The sequence below is a fragment of the Enoplosus armatus genome, chromosome 8, assembly GCF_043641665.1.
Source record: "Enoplosus armatus isolate fEnoArm2 chromosome 8, fEnoArm2.hap1, whole genome shotgun sequence".
NCBI classification, from domain to species: Eukaryota; Metazoa; Chordata; class Actinopteri; order Centrarchiformes; family Enoplosidae; genus Enoplosus; species Enoplosus armatus.
The window spans coordinates 12,269,896-12,289,744 of record NC_092187.1 but is presented as its reverse complement, the minus strand read 5'-3'; the positions used below and the strand labels follow the sequence as shown (position 1 = coordinate 12,289,744).

At 40.8% G+C, this 19,849-nt stretch overlaps 2 protein-coding genes across 3 annotated transcripts; both read right to left on the bottom strand.

Moving 5' to 3' along the window:
- Nucleotides 1-4,963: 4,963 nt before the first annotated feature.
- On the bottom strand, nucleotides 4,964-9,769 carry LOC139288518 (probable E3 ubiquitin-protein ligase DTX3). The gene is made up of 3 exons (XM_070909828.1): nucleotides 9,464-9,769; nucleotides 7,602-7,819; nucleotides 4,964-7,009 (listed from the first exon to the last, which is right to left on the bottom strand). The coding sequence occupies exons 1-3, from the start codon at nucleotides 9,767-9,769 to the stop codon at nucleotides 6,931-6,933; spliced, it is 603 nt and encodes a 200-aa protein (XP_070765929.1). The 3' UTR covers nucleotides 4,964-6,930.
- Nucleotides 9,770-13,518: 3,749 nt separating this feature from the next.
- On the bottom strand, nucleotides 13,519-18,837 carry dtx3 (deltex E3 ubiquitin ligase 3). Of its 2 annotated transcripts, XM_070910859.1 has the most exons (5): nucleotides 18,820-18,837; nucleotides 16,694-16,734; nucleotides 15,315-16,117; nucleotides 14,090-14,307; nucleotides 13,519-13,856 (listed from the first exon to the last, which is right to left on the bottom strand). In XM_070910859.1, exons 2-5 carry the CDS (start codon nucleotides 16,704-16,706, stop codon nucleotides 13,781-13,783), a joined length of 1,110 nt encoding a protein of 369 aa, XP_070766960.1. In that variant the 5' UTR covers nucleotides 16,707-16,734; nucleotides 18,820-18,837; the 3' UTR covers nucleotides 13,519-13,780. The 2 variants fall into 2 exon arrangements, with proteins under 2 accessions (XP_070766960.1, XP_070766961.1); XM_070910860.1 differs by lacking the exons at nucleotides 16,694-16,734; nucleotides 18,820-18,837 and adding an exon at nucleotides 16,941-17,353.
- Between the last annotated feature and the right edge of the window lie 1,012 nt (nucleotides 18,838-19,849).

Sequence of the window (19,849 nt, the reverse complement as noted above, 5' to 3'; positions counted from 1 at the left end):
TAAGGACAGTGCACATCAGCGATCCTCTTTGATGTTCTTCTCTGCCAGGGTAGAATATCTGCTCTTCCTTGCATTGCTCTCACCTACAGTTCCTTTCCTTATATCTCTCTCCTCATTACACAATCATCAGCCCTGATAGCCATCAGAAGTAAAGCCAGGTTCTCTGTTTGGGTAGAATCATCACCTTTAAAAAGGTAGAAAAGAAAGTACTTTAAGATAAAAGAGAAGTTTTTAATCAATTCATGGTCTAGATACTGGAATGCAGTCTGTTACTATGCAACACATCAGCTCCAAAGATACTCCCGTGGAGGATTTTCATCCGCCCTCTGTCTGTGTCTCCCTCCCCAAAGCTGTTTCTTCTTCCTCTTCTCTTTTGACTCCCATATTCATAGGTTTTTGATTCACAGCTGCTTTGGGGGGCGTCTTTGATAAGTAAATATGCATTTTTTTCCCCAGTCGCTATCCTTCCTGCCTTGATGCTGACTGTAGAAGGCTTAGAGGCACCTTTGTGACAGGAATCAGTATGCCACACTGGCAATATTTGGATGCTCACTCGCTCCCCTCTTCTCCATCTCTCTCTAATTACTGAGATGGCTTTTGATGTTCAAAAGACAAACTATTCATAGATCTACATTGTGTTTAACTAATGTGTTACATCATATTACTGTACATTATGCTCTCATTTGATATTTGGTTTAAAAAACAATATTTTAAATCTTGCAAATCATGAAATTAAGCAGACAAGCTGGGATTTTAATTCTGTTTGCTGTTGATTTAGTTATGTACAGTGTGAACGCCAGGAACTCAACTGAATTATGAATATCAAAATGATTTTGCCAAAGATAAGCCCTTAGCTTCTATACAAGATTTCCCTGTTCTTTTGGTTTGTGTGATGTATGCCATGTATACTTTAATTTTGTAAATGTTCCAGGCTGTTACTGAACAAGCTTGCAAATATAACCTGACCAATCTTTTATTCTGAAAAAAAAGGGACAAATATGAAACTGTATCTTATGACTCACACTGGTTTATGTATCACACGAGGACACAGTGTAGCAGGAGTGGCTGCTCACACAACATTTGCAAGTCTTGCTATAATTATCCAGCATGATTAAGCTTTCTGTTTACTCTTATGATTCAACGTCCAAACTGCTGAATGAGCTGTTTGCTGCCACAAGGTGCAGCTGTTCCATTTGCTAATTGTAAGAAGTCCTGCTTAGCGCCTCTGGAGGTGTGACGTCTCTACATCAACAAACCACAGGTAAGGCAAGGTGCCCACTTCATAACCGCAAGGATTTTCCTGCCTTCACGCACTTAACCTTGAGACATTTAAAAACCACTGGTTAGAAACTGGTGTTACTTGTCTGATAATTTATTCATCTTATTTACTTTTTATACTCTTATGTATCAGGTCTCTGCATGGATTCTCAACCTGGATTGTAGAACAAGAAATAGGTTACATCACATAAGGGTACATTAAATCTTTGTGTGGCCCACAGTATCTGTCAGCAAGTGCGCTCATCTGCAGCAGAGAAATCTTTTTCAGCCTACACTTTGGCACAGCAATATAAAGTCTACAATTGTGCAAGCACTACATTTCTTCTTGTGCTGGTCCATATTTATATTTTCACTGTATGTGGATCCTTAAAAGCTTGTGCACAGGATCGTGCCTAAGCCCAGATGTTTATATAATAACTTTCTCAATTTGGAAATTCTTTAGAAAACAACTGGTTGACACTATTTACATTGGTCCTTCATCTGTAGTGTGCACGTGTAAATAAATGGGGATGAGATCCAAACACATATAATCCAGTTTGATGTGTAATTTTGACTCTAATTTTAGATTCACAGAGCAAACCGCTCTTTTCATTCCCTTGAACTTGTGGTATGCCAAACTGAGATCTGCTATATAAGAATGAAAAGATAAAAGGGCTCATTTCTACTCAAACAATACAATAACTGGGGCCTCCAAAGTCATAATGGGGCTCACGAACAGTAGAGGTGCCACTGGATACAATCTTCCCATGTAAGATATACCAGACTGCATCAAAACATCATGAAATCCACAAACTCACTATTATTTTAATACCTGTGGAGACTCGTCTTCACAGAGACAATTTTCTGCCGGCCTCAGTCTGTTTTTGGAATATAAAGAGCATAAAGTTTCCTGCCAATGTGAAAAAAAGCTCCAGACAGCTGTTGCAGTTCTTCAGAGGAAAGACAGACCTTGGTTGAGATTTGATTTTTTTCATTTGTAAAATGATAGAAAGGTCATGCTAGTTGCCATGACAGCCTCAACTAATTGCTCTTACATGAGGCAGTCTGTGAGTGGATGGCCAAGGCTGAGGATGCAGACAGGAAAGACAACAAAGGAGTTTTGGCATCCATCAATGCACCCATAAAATATTTCCTAGACTGCACTTGCAGGGTTTTTTTGTTCGGCTTTTGTTGAATATTTTCATGTTGCTGTGCAGCCAGTCATTGTAGTTTCACATGATTGACACTATGAGGGTTTTGTGCATGATATGAACAAAAACATAATATAACATGACATTAGCATGATCAACAGCTGACAACGACACTGTTCCTGATTTAAGTTTGGAGAGGTAATGACTGGACACGGTTTTAATGTCTCACACAGAGAACAGATGATGGAGCTGCTATTCTCATATCCAGTAGAAGCTCAGCTGTCGCTAATGAAGAACAGCTTGAGCAGAGTCTTCAATCTGTGACGTCGACAACCCAGCCAAAGACCCCAATAGTTGCCAGCTCTGCCGTTGTGTCCTGTCGGTGAAGTAAGTCAGTAAATCTGTCAGCATTACTAAGAAAAGCAGAGGGTCTGTTCTGCTAAATCAGGCAGACAAAAAGCCATGTAGCCCCGGCTATGAATCAGAGAACAGAATGTGAGAAACCGCCTCGACAAACACACACACACACACATGCTCAAGTATTCATCAGGGCATATCCGTACATACTGTATGCACAGATGCAGTCAAGGGCACACAGACAAAAGCCACAGAAGCACAAGCACCCACACACCCACCTTCACTTTACTGTTCTTAAGCAAACAGCCTTAGGCATAGTGAATGAGCATGTCAGCGATGTGGGCTGACATTCTGTCACACAAAGAGTGTGTATGGAGACAGATGCCTCCTCAGCCTCCTCCTGTCCATTTACCTAACGTACAAACACAGCCTGAAATATCCCTGTTCGAGGTTTTTAATTCAGGGAAGCCAGAGAATCTTTCTCTCTGTCGATTTTGGCTTTTAAAGGGGAAATTGGGTGAAGATATAAAAAAAAAAAGAAGCATACCTTCAAAGGTATGCAAAAGTAGGCTACGTCTGGTGGAGTTGATCCTCATTACAGAGAAGGGAGACGAAGAGTAGCGTGCCCTGCACCCAGATAGACAAGTATATCTGTGATTGGGTGGCTTTAGCACCAGAGGATGAGGAGGCAGGCAGGCAGGCAGGCAGGCAGGCGATGTGCCAGGGTTCTCCCCACAGTCAGAGACACTCTAATTAAGGAGCACAGTGGGGAGAGGGGGCGAGAACAACAGCTCTGCATTGTCACATAATGATTTTCTTATCATCTCTAGTACAGGAAATGCTGCACATCTCTCGTCTGATGGGTATGCACGTCTGTGTGAGCCCCTCCTGAGCGGCCGTCTAGTCACACCCAGAAAGTCTTGGTGCTATTTTCAGCTCCTGACAGGAGAACAGCGGCGTAGAGCCACGTTTGATGGAAATGAACGAAAGCATCTACAGATGTATCCGTCTTAATCCACACACTGAGAGCTTGTTTTCACTCTGTCATCAATCCATTTTATAGGGGAGGCTTGTCACTGGCCATTTACATTGATGCATGTTTAATCCACCCACAATATTGCTCTGCATAATCACTGATACATATTTATATCTCTGGTTACATTTCTGTAATAATTCTTTGACCCTATTCCCAGATGTCCAGATGGACAATGACAGGGACGGGGAATACCAGCAGAGAGGGGCAAAGAGTAATTCAGTTGTAATTTAAATTCGGCACCCAAGGCCTTACTTTATAAACGAGAGGGCAAAGAAGATACTGAGAGTCCATATTATTTCAGTTTAATCAAGAACATAATTTGCATTTAAACAAGAATGCCTGAAGAAACACAGTCAGATGGGAGGATGTCTTCTTTTGGAAACACTCTTCAGCCTTTCACATAGAATATTTTATTTTCAAATGTAGGTTACATTCACTGAAATAAAAGTGAATTTTGAACTAGTAGACATCTTTGTTATATGTCATATGTTCTGTGCTCCATTTTTTCCTCTTTTTCCCCCCCCAATCTGCTCCTCTACTAAGAAAGAACATTTTCCAGTCTGTCACCATAAGTCACTCTTCTGTTATAAGGTGTAAAACATTACAGTAATGAATCACGGCGAAATATGCAAATATGTAATGAAATGTTGTCGGGTGATGCCGTTTGTGCTTTCCATTTACACAATACAGCAGAAGGGAAAATAACTGGCAGAGAAAAACCCATAAACAACATTCAGTTAATAGAAAACTGATCAAGGGACAAGAGAGGAAAAGGGACGATGAGAAATGGATGGATTGGACTGATAAATTATGGGAGAAAAGCAAGGGGGGGGATACATTAGACCAGATGGGTCCTGGTCTGCTTTGTGAGAGCAGCAGATGCCCTGAGATCCTAGGCCACAGAAATGCCCACAGCCACTAAACACCAGAGCACTAAAGAGGCCGAGCCCAGTAACTCCGCCTTGTCACATGTGCACTCTTTCTGATATTTCCTCATCCTACATCTCTGAACTGTCGCCCCTGAGAAGAATATAAGCTGGATATTATTCACTTCTAACTTAAATGGCTGGTGGTCAGAGAGCCCAGTGAAAAGCAAAAACAGAGATGTGTCCTGCTTTGCTGCATGAAAAGAGATCTGAGACAATGCAATGCTTCCCTGTTTGCCATATTTTCAGGTTTATTCGTGCTTATGATGACTAGGACACTTTTTACACAGTTAAAGTGAGTGCAGACATGGTGCATAATCATCAAATCAAAAAGAAGAAGAGCAGATGAGCCTTGCATTATTTTGTCTTTATTAACTTTGAAATTGAATATACGTCTGTCGGCACATGCAGCTACCACAACTCATCTTTAACAGCATTTGCACTGCCATAAGAAATCCAGAGATGATGAGTTCAATGTGGTCAAACACAAGGTGATAACTGTTCTCGCCGTTGTACATACAGTGTTAAGTATGCTGCTGCTAAAACTGCCCCAAGCACCATAGAAACACATGACTCATCATCTATAGCAGATGCTCTGCTCCTCTCACTGACTTTCGGCGATGGGGTTTGGGAGGTGCTGCGGGACTGTGGGTTTGTGATGATGATACAGCTGCATACCAAGCAGACGCCATCACATAGTTTTCTTTGAGGAGAGCATCGCCCTCTAGTGGACCAGAAAGACCTTTTGTTTTCTTTTAATACAGTACAGACTGATGTCATATGAAGGCACAAAATTAATCAATATGGTTTTAAATGTGTTAAAGAATAAGATAAGGTGATATTCTATATTTTGGTTTTGTCAACATATCCCATGAAAGGACCAAAACCAATAAAGCGTAAGTTCATCTGAAAATACTTTCTAACTTCCCAGCCTGTCAGTGGCCCTCTCAAATATATATTTTGAATTTTTTAAAAATGGCTAAATGGTTTCCTAACACAGCTGGGCACTGTAGTTTTTAGCAAACTAAACAAACAGACTAAATAGTGCATTTGTTGGGGACTATTTTCAGCCGCGGATTTGGTACCTGAATATTAACAGCAGCAGGACTGTGTATGTGGGATCAACTTAAAACAAACTACAGCCTCCATGTTCATCGTAATGAGTGAGTGAGCTTCACATCACTGTACTTTGAATTCTGAATCTCGAGAAAAATTGATGAGTTTTTGGACTACATTGGTGGTCTATGGCACAGACGAATAAGCTACATCTTATGTAGGCTTACGCTACACAGGCAATACTTGCTAACAGGATCAACTCATTGTTGGTTTTTATGAGATTTGATGACAGTAAGAGAATTATAGAATTTCACCAGACTTATCCTTTAAACATAATACACTACCTATGACAATACCACACACATTATCTTGTTTCCCTGGGAAACTTTTCCCATCTGTTCCACAGATTTCAAGTAAACCACATTATTGTATGTGTGCAGCGGTTTCCTACATGAACCTCACTGGTTGAATGTGTGTCAGCTACAGTACAGTAGGCTTATTCCATAGCAGTTTAAGCTTGAAATGAGCAACAGCTAACGCCAACGTTTCAAAATTGCAGAGTTGTGAACAGTTGTGGCCACATTGTCATCAGCATAAATCACCACTATCTATATATCTGTCTATATAGAGCACAATTAGTAGTCACTCTTTGTTAGATAGTCTCTTGTTTATGCTGTCCAGTCGTTTTTTCTGTTCTACTCACCTCAGCCCTCAGGATTAGTTTGCCTGTTTTGACTGATCCCTGTTGCCGACTGTGAGCCAGCTCAAGTGAAGACTGCTTTACCATCTATTCTCCCTGCTATGTTTGCTTTTAGACACCAGACCTGTGGTCAAGTGTTGCAAAAGATGACATATGGCATACTTACATGATTTGTTGCATTATATACTGTACAGACTGTGTTTAAAGTAAAAAGTTAAAGTTTTTTTTAGTTAGTTGACAGTTGACAGTTGAAAAATCTTTGGGAAAAGCTGCAAACCTTCATGCCTAAATATAATAATTCCATGTGTTCAAAAGTGCATCTTAAAGTGACGGTGATGAGGATCCCTGCTTGAGGACTGCAAAAAGTGCAGACTTTAAATCAAAAACTTTCTAACAATACACAGTATTAAATTGATTTGAAGGATGTCTTCTGATCGTCTTTACCCTTCATTCATCCTCTGTCACTCCATTACGACGAAGCTCCTCTTGAACCCTGAACAAATAATCTGGATCTGGATATCCAAAACTGGAAAGGAGAAAGACAATCAAGCAGAAAATGTAGTAAGTACATCTCTGGAAAAAGGAAAATAACTTTCCGTGTTCTCTTCACAATGAATTTCAAAGTTTGGTGATCCCTTAACTTTTCATCTCATGCCATCATCAGGTCAAACTTTCAGTTTTTCCAATACTTTCCCATCAGCCTCAGCTGTACTTTGTGTTTAGTGCCAATTAGCATGTTAACACTTTAAGCAAACTAAGTTGGTTAAAATGGCAAATATTATACCTGCTAAATATCAGCATGTTAGCACCGTCATCGTGAGCATGTTAGCATGCTGAGGTTAGCATTTAGCTCAAAGCACTGCTGTGCCTAAATACAGTGTCAGAGAGCTGCTAGCATGGCTGTAGACTCGTACTGTTGTTTAATTAGTCCTTATAATAGTGTCCTTCACTGAAAATACGTCTGAGTGGGCACTAATTAAAAGATATACCTGATTAGGTTGAGATGTAAGAGAAACATAAGAACCATGTGAGTTATAAATCCTGCATTACAGCCAACAATGTACAATGTACACTTTCAGGTGAAAAAACAGATTATTCTTAAGCAATAACGTGCACACCATTGTGGACCTCCTCCGATGCTGGTCTTGTGGTGAATGTCGTTCCAGGTGATGACGTTGTCGAGGCCTGTGGTAACAGATCGTCCGATGGTGAAGGTGAGTCTCCTGTCGAAGGCTTTCCTCAGCAGCTTCAGGACTTTCTCACCCTCCTCGCAGGCTGGCAGGAAGGCAATACGAGAGGTGCTTCTGTACCTCACCCCAGGGTTTGGGTGCTCAGGCTGTAATATGGCAAACAACAGCATATATGTCACATGCACTGATGAATAATTGTGGCCCATTTGTTATGATGTTTAATGGGAATACAGGTTTTCATGACCAAGACACTGATGCATGATGTAATATGATATCTGTATTATAGATAAGGAGGTAGAGCTCATTCTCACATTTTTGAATTTTTTGAATCACAACTGGTAAGAAAAGGCAGACTTCTACTGCCACTGGGAGGCAGTCCTCGGCATGGTACATGATGTTGGTACTGCAACTGAAATACTCCTGAGACCCAGAAAACATTCCCTCATACAACAGGCACTTTAAGATGCTTTAAGATGCCTTCAGTGTTGCACAACATCCAAAAATATAACCCCTCTCTCTCACTGTCCCTCTCCTACACACACATCTCTTCCCTTTATATCCTGACCTGTAGGAAATATTGAATACTTTGTTGTTGGTATGTTTTTTTTTTAGGTAATACAAGATGAAAATCAATACTTAATGTTTATCATTTGCTTTGGTCTACTTCTCCCATCTGACCCCCTCTAAACACATCTATCATATATGGCATAATGCACATGCTCTCCTTCTGTCACAAACAGACACACTCACACACTGTTCCTGCCACAGTTATGATGTTTACTGGTTTTCGTGTACATATAAATATGCTCTAAAATAGGTTGGAAATAGAACATCTGCCACATATTAAAGGTGTTGAGAATAGACCTAAAAAGATAAGGCGATTAATCAATTTGTTGAATGACATTTGCTGCTTTTCTCTGTTTTATATCAGTGATATAAAAGTTTTCAGTTTTGAATCGTTGATCGAACATTTGAAGACGTCACCGTTGGCTCGGGGAAACTGTGATGGACATTTTTTTTCACTTTTTTTTGGCATTTCATTGACTGAAAGAATGATTAAGCAAAGCTTTAGTAAGTACCTTTGGCTTTGAGTTATCTTAAATATTATGTCACCAAAAAGTGTCTGGTGATTGATCTATTTGTCAGTGTACTGTAAATGTAAATACTGTAAATGTGTATATTTTTTATTTTTATATTTCTTATTTTTATATTTTGTACATACTTTTAGTTCTAAATTATGCTACTTTTTACTCTTGAATGGGAGCACCGGTACTGTACAATATATATATCAATAAAGTATTTCTGATTCTGATTCTGTATGGAAGCTATGAATTGCCCTGCAACACATTAATTAAAACAAGAATTTGAATAACAGATCATCCATGAACCAATCGATCACTGAATAACTTAAAGAATATTGCTGTCACTTAGAATAGGGAAGTATATTCTTACAACACAAGGCAAGTTGTGGATGAATAATCATAACATCAAAGCATCTTGCCCTACTCCACCCCTACACTGTTTCTATGGCAACGGGAGGATGCCAACTTTCTGAAATCACTTCCTCACATCTCTAATAGGATTCCCCGCAGGCATCCATAACGGGTTTAAACCTAAATATTTAACAGTGGATGGTGTTTATTGATCAAGGTAACAACAACATCCAGTAACAACATCTTGTGATCAAAAAGAAAAAGCAGCGCCCCCTGGTGGACAAATGTGTTGTCAAAATCAGCTGGAAAGTGTAGTGAAAGTACACAAACACAAGCTCTGTTGACATGTAGCCTCACCCCTTGTATCCCTGCTGGAAAACTGTACTGTATCGTAATGGATCCACAGTGCTCGAAGCCCGGCAGCTGCTGCCAGCTTCGCGTCACCGTCATCTTGCCCTCCGGCTGGGTCCCCGTGTGCTCTCCGTGGTAGGTGTTGCATATCGGACAAGCGGGCTTCAACTTGAAGACCGAGTCGATACACTCACAGCAAAAAGAGTGGGAGCACTTTAACGTTTTCTTCTGCCGAATTTTGTCCAAGCAAACGGCGCAGTCGTCCGTGCTTTTACGGACAACATCAGAGCGACCGCTTGGTGCGTTTGCCATTATTTTCCGGGATATGTGACGACAAGTATATTGTCTTTTCCGCATGTGGTCGCAAATGGGTTGGTATGTGTCCGGAGATATGTGACGTCAAAGTGAGGAGAGTCACAATCCATTTCCACTGGGTGATGCTCATCCATGTGCAAGGAAGTGATCCAAGCAGGGTCCTCTGATTGGTTTGAATTTGATCCTTTTGGCTCTGGCGAGAAATTCTGGCTCTGAAAAGATGTTTCATAAACCAAATATAAACAAAAGGGTTGCTCCCAGTGGTGGGATGTAAGTACATTTACTATACAAGTCAGAGGTACTTGTACTTTACCTCAATTTTATTTTAATTTTATGCTACTTTATACATCTACTCCATTACATTTAAAAGGGAAGTGAAGCCTACTTTTTAACTTTTTTTCCTACTACTTATTTGACAGCTAGTTACTTTGAAGATTTTAAAAACTATAATGAGACTATAAAATACAGACATTGTTAGACAATAAATTGACAGTATATGAAATAGATAGAATTAGCTCCACCACAGCCAGCTACAATGCTGCTTACATGTTGATGCATCAGTAATAATAATCCCATAGTATATTTATTAGAATTTTACTCTGACAGAGATGATTTTACCTGCATAGTGAGTGACCTTTATACTTTATTGAATACATTTTGCTGACGTTACTTACATACAATTTTGAATGTAAGACTTTTACTTGTATGTTTTACATTGTGTCATTGCTACTTTTACTTAAGGATCTGAAAATGTCTCCCACCAAAGAAAATATACCATCACTCCCACATTGACTGACAGGTCTTTCGAGACAAGTTTACCTAATATTTACTGATACTGCTTAAGTTTTGTGTACAAAAATAATGTTTGATGAGTAGCTAACTCACAAAATGCAACAAATTTTAATCTGTAACTCAAACTCTTCGATTATAAGTGAGTATATCTGTAATTTATTTTGCCAAAACAAATACTGATTGGTCCTTAAGAATCTGAATGTGCACCTGTAAAACAGGTGAACAATGAAATAATAATGATGGTGAATAATTTATTTATATAATTGTTTTTTAGTGCTTGCTTTGACCATTTGTGATAATTACCCAATAACTTACTGCGTGAAGCTGTGAGCATGAGAAAGAAAATGGATGTTGAGTGGCAACTTAACCATCTGCTGCCTTTGCTGCCCTGCTTGAAGTTAAAGTACATGTACTTAGTTACACTGTCATAGTGTTTGAAAGGGCAAACGAGGCGTCCTTACCAATAATTAATTTTTAATTAGGTGATGCTCCTCTGGATAACATATTGTCTTTATAAGAAAGCTTTCGGAGTGATTCAAACTAAAAGGAGTATCCTACTGAATGTTTCATGGCTGAAGGCCACTTTCCACACTCTGTGGATTCTCTGCTTTCCAAAAGTAATCTTTGCCAATAATCAAAGTAAGTGAAAGAATGACTGATTTCAAATGCACCCAAACAAGTAAATGGTATGCTCTCATTCTTCAATCAGCCAGTATTGACAGTGCCACAACTGGTATTTCTCCATAAAGCTGATGTGAACAGGTACCAGTGGTGATGTAATGGTGCCTCTGCGTAATTCATTAGTTCAGCATTTATAAATCTTCTTAACAGTATGATCCCTTTTGTTCGTGTTCAATATGGCACACCCCAGAACTGTGAGTCTTATCTGTGGTAGCACAGGATACCTTACAATAATTTTATTAAAAGACTATGTACTTGAACATGTACATAATTTTTTGCCTTTAAACAGTATATAGTAGAGGCAAGCAGAAAATGTGGGGAGCCGGATTCAAACCAGGGCGTTGTGGTTTGTTTGATAGACATCTTAGCCACTGTGACGCCTCATACCGAACATTTAATATATTATAATAATTAATATTCATGACTGTACTTCAAAAATGTAAGCAAATATAGCCCACATTATTACCCATTTGTAAGGGAAATTATCATACAAAATAAGGTACAAGCAAGTATACAGAACAAGGTATTTTCAAGCTCTGTTCCCTCTACAGTCATGATGTTGTTCACTAAACCCAACTCATTCCATATGAATACTTTCTTATGATGCACCTGGTTTATTTGGGGCATACAGTAAATATCAAACACAAACCCAAACATAACTTTTTATTCAAGTATTAAAATGTAAAGCACATTATTCTGAATATCAACAAAGTACGAATCAACACAATTAGAAAAGCAAAAACTCCAACTTTTCCTAAACAATCAATATTTGTAATATGTGTAATCTCTCCAACTATCCATTCTCCTGGCTCCTCCTCAGTTATGTAATGCATAGAAATGTTTGCACAGTAGCTTTAGTAAACTACAATCCTGTGTCCCAAAAAATACTTGAGTTGGTCCCTTAACTAAAATACAAAGGGGATGGAAACATAACAAAAGCGTTTTGGATGTGTGGATCTGACCAGTCAAATGAATGACACATTTACCGATGGCCAAGCAGGTTACTGCACTTAGCAAAGCACTTTCACACATACAGCTTTATCAGTTCTGAGGGTTTTTTTTCAGCATTTGGACTACAAGAATGTTTATGAAGGAGAAGCTAATTTAATACACATTAGTATACATATCTTAATGAACTGTGTAGTGTTTGTACTTAAAGCCAGGTAGTATAGCTACAAACATAATGCTGTTTTACCTATCAAATGACACCGAAATACGCCCAAACTGCTTACCATTCATTGGTAACATCATGCTTGATTTTTATCAAAAGCGAATATAAGAAAGGCACAAAAAAATGAGATCAATACCCCACCCTAAATCAGATGAATTGTTCCCACAACATTTTCTTTTCTTATGTTTCCACTGTGTATCATATATTATCTATATAGATAAAATTTACAACAGTTACCTCATTTTAAATGGGAACATTAGCTGGCAAATCTCCAAGTTTGACAGGGACGGAGGCATAGATATTTAAAGAGCTTTTGTGCCTTTGATTTGGTTTAAGTGGTCTGTATGCCCTTTATATTTGACATCGTCATAAATCTGGTAATTAGATGAGCACATTACTAACAACTGAGGTAATGGGCTCAACACCTGGGAGACATCTTGAAATAACAAGAATGACCGATGGCAACAAAAAAAAAACCCAGGGGAAAGTCCTAATGCATGTCATAATGGTGCTGCAATGAGACATAGTTTAACATTCTTCCATTTTAAGTAAAAATGGGGGGGGGGGGGGGTTGGGGGTGAAGATCACACACAAATGAAAAGTTCCAAGCAATTGACATCAACTTGTAGCCACCAAGCTAATAGCTGACGGCTGCATGAACCTGTTTGCCCCGAGCACTCTTCCACAAAGGAAGCAAAGAAACATGACTCTGACTTCACTGAAAAACAAACTCCCTTACCAAAGTGCCTGTGAGTGCTTTAGATTGCAATAACTTCTGAAAATTGATTCTTTCTATTGAAGCAGTGCTATTCTGCCATTTACCCAAGTACTTACAACAGGTAATTAGTAACAATCAAATTAGAGACTTACTCAACAAACGTTTCTGGGGAGATAAAAATCAAGAATGTGTGCTTGTAAGAAATCAAGTAATCCCCAGAGCAGAAATAAACATTAATATAACATAAACTGTCTTTATAACATTAAACTTAGACTTCCTAAATAATATATATGTACCATGAACACGCCACGATGATCTTAAATAAGTGCATCAGATATTGGCTCTATTGCCAACGGGTAGAGGATTGTGTAATACAAGAATGCACTGCACTCAAAGTATTTTCTTCCACATGTAGCACTGGGTTAAGCTGAACTCTGGAGGAAAAAATAAACAAACAGAAGAACAACTAGTGGAGCGATGTGGGCTCTGCTGCAGCATTAGACGCCTGTCTGCTGAGGGCCTTGTCTTCAGCCATTCTTTAAGGGACGGGCAGTCTCAGAGCACAACCTGGAGCCGAGTCACGTCCGCCACAAGGACACTCGGAAAGTCCTACAAAGTCTTGGAAGAGTCTGTCATTTTCATGCTGTCAGTCCGCCGTGATGCCTTTCTCTCTGAGCTCCTCTGTCACTCGCACCAGGTAAGTGGGGTCTGGGTAGCCAAAACTGTCAGGAGAAATAAAAAAGCCATCACTGCATCTGTGTGAGCTCAGGCAGCAATAGTGCCATCTAGCCAAGGACATCAACTGATAGCATTTCCTTGTCAGGAACTTGAATTACATCTGTCAGTCTTTACTGAGCCCTTTTCTCAGCTACCACACCTCTAAGGAAAGTTGTTGAGGCAATTACCAAATCAAATCTCAGTGGCTGTTCGCCACCAGCTAAAAGGCCATACATACCAGCGGGGCCCGCCCCATATTGAGGTCTTGTGGTGAATGTCATTCCAGGTGATGACATTTTGCATGCCTGTAGTCATGGAGGTACCGATGGTGAAGATAAGGCGCTGTTCGAAGGCCCGGCACAGCAGGCCCAGCACACGGTTCCCCTCAGGACTGTCAGGGAGGTAGGCCACACGGTCAGTTCCTGGGTACCGAACACCTGGGTTGGGATGTTCTGGCTGTTGGCAACAAAAGAGTTACGACAGGATCAGTTTAAAACAACGATGTGTGTCTATTGGGGTCTGGGACACTTTGCTACTACAATTGTGTTGCTGACGCGATACACAGTCCTTCCAATGGTGTCAAACTATTCTACTGGTCAACAGGTGGCTGTAATGCGCCAGCAAAGGCAGGGAAGACAAATATTGCAAGCCAGTAAATGTGGATGTAAACAATAAGGTATTTGAAATACTTTGAAATATTTTGCAAAGGAAGGAAACACACTCAACACCTTTGTTACACCTCAAGGATACCCACAATGCATTTTGGTGAGCAACACCGAGTGTAAACATAACTTTTGTTTGTTTTGTTTGTTTTGTACCCCCTTTACATAAAAGTCCCTCTGAAGCAAGACAGGGATAACACCTAGCTTCCTTAAAAAGGCCAAATCCTTTATTTTCTTGTTATACAAAAATGACTGCTATAAACACACCATACCAGCATCAGAAAACAGTCCTTTTTGTTGTTGTCCCTCCTCCCTGCATTAAAAGACCTGTCAATTAATTTGAGACTGACAGGTAGTTCAGATCCTGTGTTTTGAGTTTTTGGTGGTGGCTTTGGTGACTCTTTTGTTTACAATTGGATCTGAGATTGTACCTTTAATTTGATGGATTTCTTTCTGAAGCTGGATGTTAAGGGTTGGATGTAACAAAGATTATTAAAGAGTAAACCAACTAGATATCAGGAACGGAAAGGAAGATTTGCACAGCCAAGCGGAGGGGCTGGACTGTTTAAAAAGACCTCATGGTATGTTGTATTATCTACATACATGATTAGACTAAATAAGTAAAATCAATTAGATTGTATGCTAAATTTAATTAATTACCCTAATTCTTACTCTATGCAATTCGATTATTTTTCAATGTTTAATGTTCTGTACTCCCATAGATGATTATCAAAACTGATATTTATAAGTTATTACTTACAACTTACAGTGTGCATCTGCACATGCTCTTGGTCTACTCACCGCCTGTAGGCCAGGAGGGAAGCTGTAGATGATGCAGATACACCCAAAGCCTTCATGGCCAGGAAGCTCCAGATCAGGGTCTCGCTCTACTATCATTGTCCCGTTGGCAGGCTGGTTCCCAATCAGCTGGCCGTACACTAGCCGACACACAGGACACGCTTTCTTCACCTTAAAGGCTTGATCCAGGCAGGAGCGACAGAACGAATGGCCACACCTCTCCAGAGTAGTCTTCTCCACTATGTCCCCCATGCAGATTGAACACGTTTTGTTGTCCTCTGCCTCATTATGGGAAGCCAAGCTGGAGTCCTGGTCCTTCCTCTGGGCAGCCTCGTGAAGCATGGCGCAGGCCTCCTCATCAGCAGGCTTCCTGAACCTCTGCTGTTGTCTCTGGGAGCGCCGAGGCTGGGGAGGTGGAGGCTGAAGCAGGCTCCCCTCTCCGTTTGGCTCCAGGACTCCCACACAGGGCAGCAGAGCCCTCTTCCTCTTGGGTCCCCCCTCCTGTTTGCTCATTTCTTTGCGGGCACAGCGGCATAAGTCAATGAAGGCTTTTCGTGTCTCGCTGGAGATGGGTCCATCCATCACCCCAGCTCCAGCGCTCCTGGAGCCGTCCACCGGCTGGAGCCTCACGGCGCAGCAGCCCCCCCTTTCCCCGCGCCTAATGATACCAGCGCTCATCCCCTGCTTGTGCTGGAAGTCAATGAGCCAGGGCCGCCCAGCTGCAGCCAGGTAATCCCACACTGCCTGTGAAACCAGCACCTCATCACTGCCCTGGCCAGCACGCACACTCATCTCATCAGAGGAAACTGCACAGAGAGGTACACAAAAGTCATCAGAACATTAGTGCACGAACAAAGGTATTCAAACAAACACAATTTACAGCTGTGCAGATGTAAATCCAGTTGTAGAAGTTGCTCCCTAAGGCTATGCACGAGCCCATATTGCTATTTCCAAATGCAGTATGAGCAATGATGCTATCTTTTGCTAAGACGTGTTTACAATGTATGTTGTGTGTTGAGTGTTTTTGTTTCTGCTGGCTGTGGTGGCTTCACTTTCTTTTCTAGGTGGCCTAACAGCTCAGGCAATGCAAATGAAAAGCAACATGGTGTCTTTTTCAGTTGTTTTGTAATTCAGTGTGTCTGTGCATGGCAAAGTGGATCTATATATATAATATAACGGGTGGCTATTTGCAGAGCGGCTGCAGCACGTCAAAGATATATACAACAGGCAGTATCGCGGCATTGCTGAGGACGTATCAGCTGTTCAGAGATTCACATTGTAAACAAAGGAAACTAAACCCCGACATACGCGCAAAACATGAAAGCCAAACTGACAGCCACATGCAAACACAAGAGTGACACTCCTTTAGGTTGAAAGGTTACCTTGTGATCCCATAAATCCCTTCAATTGCGAATAAATCGTCCTGTTGAACAGAAAAAGAGAGGAAGAAAAACTGAAGGGCTGGAACAAACGTTATCACAGCTGCCCGGCGGTGTTTTGACTGAGCCATTCTCCGCAGCAGCAAAGCGAGATTCGGCGATTTCGCGACATTAGCTTAGCCTTTCTTGATACATTTCGCGTCGACATTTAGCTAAGTGGTTTCTCCCAACGATTACTTCGGTACCTCACCCTTTGCCGTAGCTCGTCGCTGCCTGTCAGGGAGGTCTCTGTCTGGATTAAAGAGCACAGTGCTCCATCAGAGGAGGCCTTTCTTTCTGACGTGCTGCTGCAGTTTATCCGCGGATAATTGGTGTTTTGTAGTCAAGACATGGTATCCAAACGTGTTCCCAGCTCATGTCTCTTTACGTGTCCAACTGCCCTTCCCTGGCCCTGGCAAACGCCATCCAAATCCTGCACCTCGCCTGTGTTTGCCTCTCCCCGTACGTCCTTGGGCTAGGCGTAACACAGAGTAAATAGCATGTGTGGTCACTCTTCTTATCTGGCCCCGAGCAGCTAGCTATGTGACAGTTTTCTCCGGGCTGATAATTTGCTCTTCCCTCTTATTCTGAGTCCGCGTCCTGTTGCCTGCACAGGAGCAAACATGCCCATTAATAAGTGGACTGGGACTTACGAGAAAATGTGACCAGGAAGTTCGTCACTGAGCTGACATGATTGGCTGACAAATGGTGGTGTGTGTGTGTGTGTGTTTCAGATGCTGTGAGTGAGTCATACGTTTGTCGTGATTAACAGCTCCAATAATAACGCAACATACAAATATACGCTGAGTACACACAAGTGTCCGGCCCACGCGCCATCCAGGGAATACCCACTCATTCAGTTATGATGCAAATCCAGCTGTATGTCAGGGTACTCTGACTTATTGACAGCAGTGATGTAATTGTTGATACTTTTGACTTTTGTGTGTGTGTGTGTGTGTGTATATATATATATATATATATATGTTGGCGTTAGATGTTGGACAATTAAGTGTTCATACAAAGACAACTACCTGCCTAAGCTGGAGGTCAGAGCACAGGACATGAATTGCGGTCATCATGTGACACTTTATGGAGTCAGTCCATTATAACCAATCATTTTTTAGATATATGTCAAAAGAGTGTTACATGAATGTAGGACATCCAGCTGTCACAAATAAAATCTTGTCAAGTTAAGAGTTGCAAAGTAGGCTATTATAGAAATGAGTTTGGGTGGATTTTATGGGGGTGTTTTTTTAAAAAGGCCAGGAAAATGGAGGATGCTGCAAAACCAGAGCAGCATTATAACTAGAAGTCATCAAGTAATTAGTAATTTGTTAGTAATTAATAAATTGAGAAGTAAATGTATACATTTCAAATTACACCAGAATTTTCAACCAATGTGTAAAGACTTACTGTATGTAGATATTATGTGTGTTGCCGTACAGTGCATTGTAAAATATAAAATCAGTTTGATCCAATCTTCTTTCATTTGCAATCTGATGCTACAGAAACTGTTTCTATACCACATACTTTCAACAGTATGCTTGACAAATTCTATAAATGGCATCATTAAAATCAGGCCAGTGGGCAAACCTTTTGTCAACTGGACCACACCAAGGAAGGAAATTAGATTTTAAGATCACAATAATGTATCCAAATTATGGCTTATTATCTGCCAGAGTGACTGGTACAAAAAGCGGCAGCACAGCAAGCTATTGTTAATTCCCCCATTCAAATCACATTCCAACTGCAGAAAGCTCCTGGAAGTAATTTCAGATGTCAGTGATGTCTTTCTTTGCTTTAATGATGACTAATTCATGAGACTATTTCATTGTAGAGCTGCAGTGGCTTTAAGGTGCAGGTGGAATCTTTCAAAGAAAATAGCACAATTACATACTGTACACCTATTTGGAGAAATGTAGCATTATCTGGTAAAGTTTTACCTATAATGCTTTAGTTTTAAATGTTGGATCAATGAAATATGTCAATTAAGTTTAGAGACTTACAATGCGAGTTTGGTTTGCTTTACAGGGGTACTATAATATCCATTGCTGACACTGAATATAAGGGAATTAAATAAATCCACCGACCTTGTTGTGGACTGACCCTTATAATCCTACAAGCACTGCTCCGGCCTATCAACTTGAAAACTTGTCTTTCGCTCTCATTTGGGCTTCATGTCCTCCAGCCTCTCATCTCCAAAGTGTCTTCCTTCCCTCTTTGTGTCCACTTGCCACTTTTTTGGTTACACTTCTGGTCCTTGAAAGGCACTTGTCTGGCACAAGGTGGTCTAACCTGGAGAGAAAAAATGATTCTTTGTCACTAGTAACCTATAACCATCTGCTACCCACCTCTGAACAAGGCATGTACAATGTACCACTCCTATCTGATTCAAACACCTATTCTTTCATATATTTTCATCCCATCCTCTCTGACATCACCAGTCATGTCCCACACATTCAGCAGCTGCTGGCATTGTTGTTCTATCCAAGTTATCATCTGTGTCATCTGTGGCTCAATCCACAATGAACATTTCCCATTCATTTGATGGTGCTGCTTGCTCTTTCCCTACCTTCGTGCTATTGTTCCACTTGCTCTATTGAAAGCTGCCAAGCCTCATACTGGTGACACTGCCTCTCAGCCTGTCTCCTCTCTTGTCCAAGTCCAACTGCTTGAAGCTGCATCAGCTAGAGCTCCCCCGTCTGCCTTTAAAGTCATCTGTCAGTTTCCATGTCATTCTCTGCTGCTTGAGTGCTTTGGCCCACAAAGAAAATCACGAAGTCAAACACCATGGCAGCAGCTGCATTTGACAGTCTCCATTCCTATAGGGACCTAAACTGATAAAGCGAAGCTTCACTCTGAGAGCTATGCTAAAGAAGCATCTGTTAATAAGCCAGCTGAGAAGCAAGCTGTGAAGTGAGATGCTTTGGCTTCCACCACTGCATCTGCTCCCATCTCTATTGAGAAAATGCAGAAATGCCCTCAGTCTTCTGCTGTGACCTACAACTCATGCCACCAAATGAACCAGTTGTCTCATTTATGTTGTCCTTAGTCTGAGTCACATTGCAATGGAGGGTCTCACAAGGGATGACTCCCTATCCCTGCTTCCTCCATAGTCCT

Bases quoted from the DNA above. Each gene is read 5' to 3' on its own strand.
- LOC139288518 (XM_070909828.1), bottom strand. From the start codon at position 9,769: ATGGCAAACGCACCAAGCGGTCGCTCTGATGTTGTCCGTAAAAGCACG. The intron at 7,820-9,463 runs GTGAGGCTACAT...GCCATATTACAG, and splicing joins TTCCAGCAGGGATACAAGGG to CCTGAGCACCCAAACCCTGG. The intron at 7,010-7,601 runs GTGTGCACGTTA...TCTCCTTTCCAG, and splicing joins ATCGGAGGAGGTCCACAATG to TTTTGGATATCCAGATCCAG.
- dtx3 (XM_070910859.1), bottom strand. The intron at 14,308-15,314 runs GTGAGTAGACCA...TGTTGCCAACAG, and splicing joins TCCCTCCTGGCCTACAGGCG to CCAGAACATCCCAACCCAGG. The intron at 13,857-14,089 runs GTATGTATGGCC...TTCTCCTGACAG, and splicing joins ATATGGGGCGGGCCCCGCTG to TTTTGGCTACCCAGACCCCA.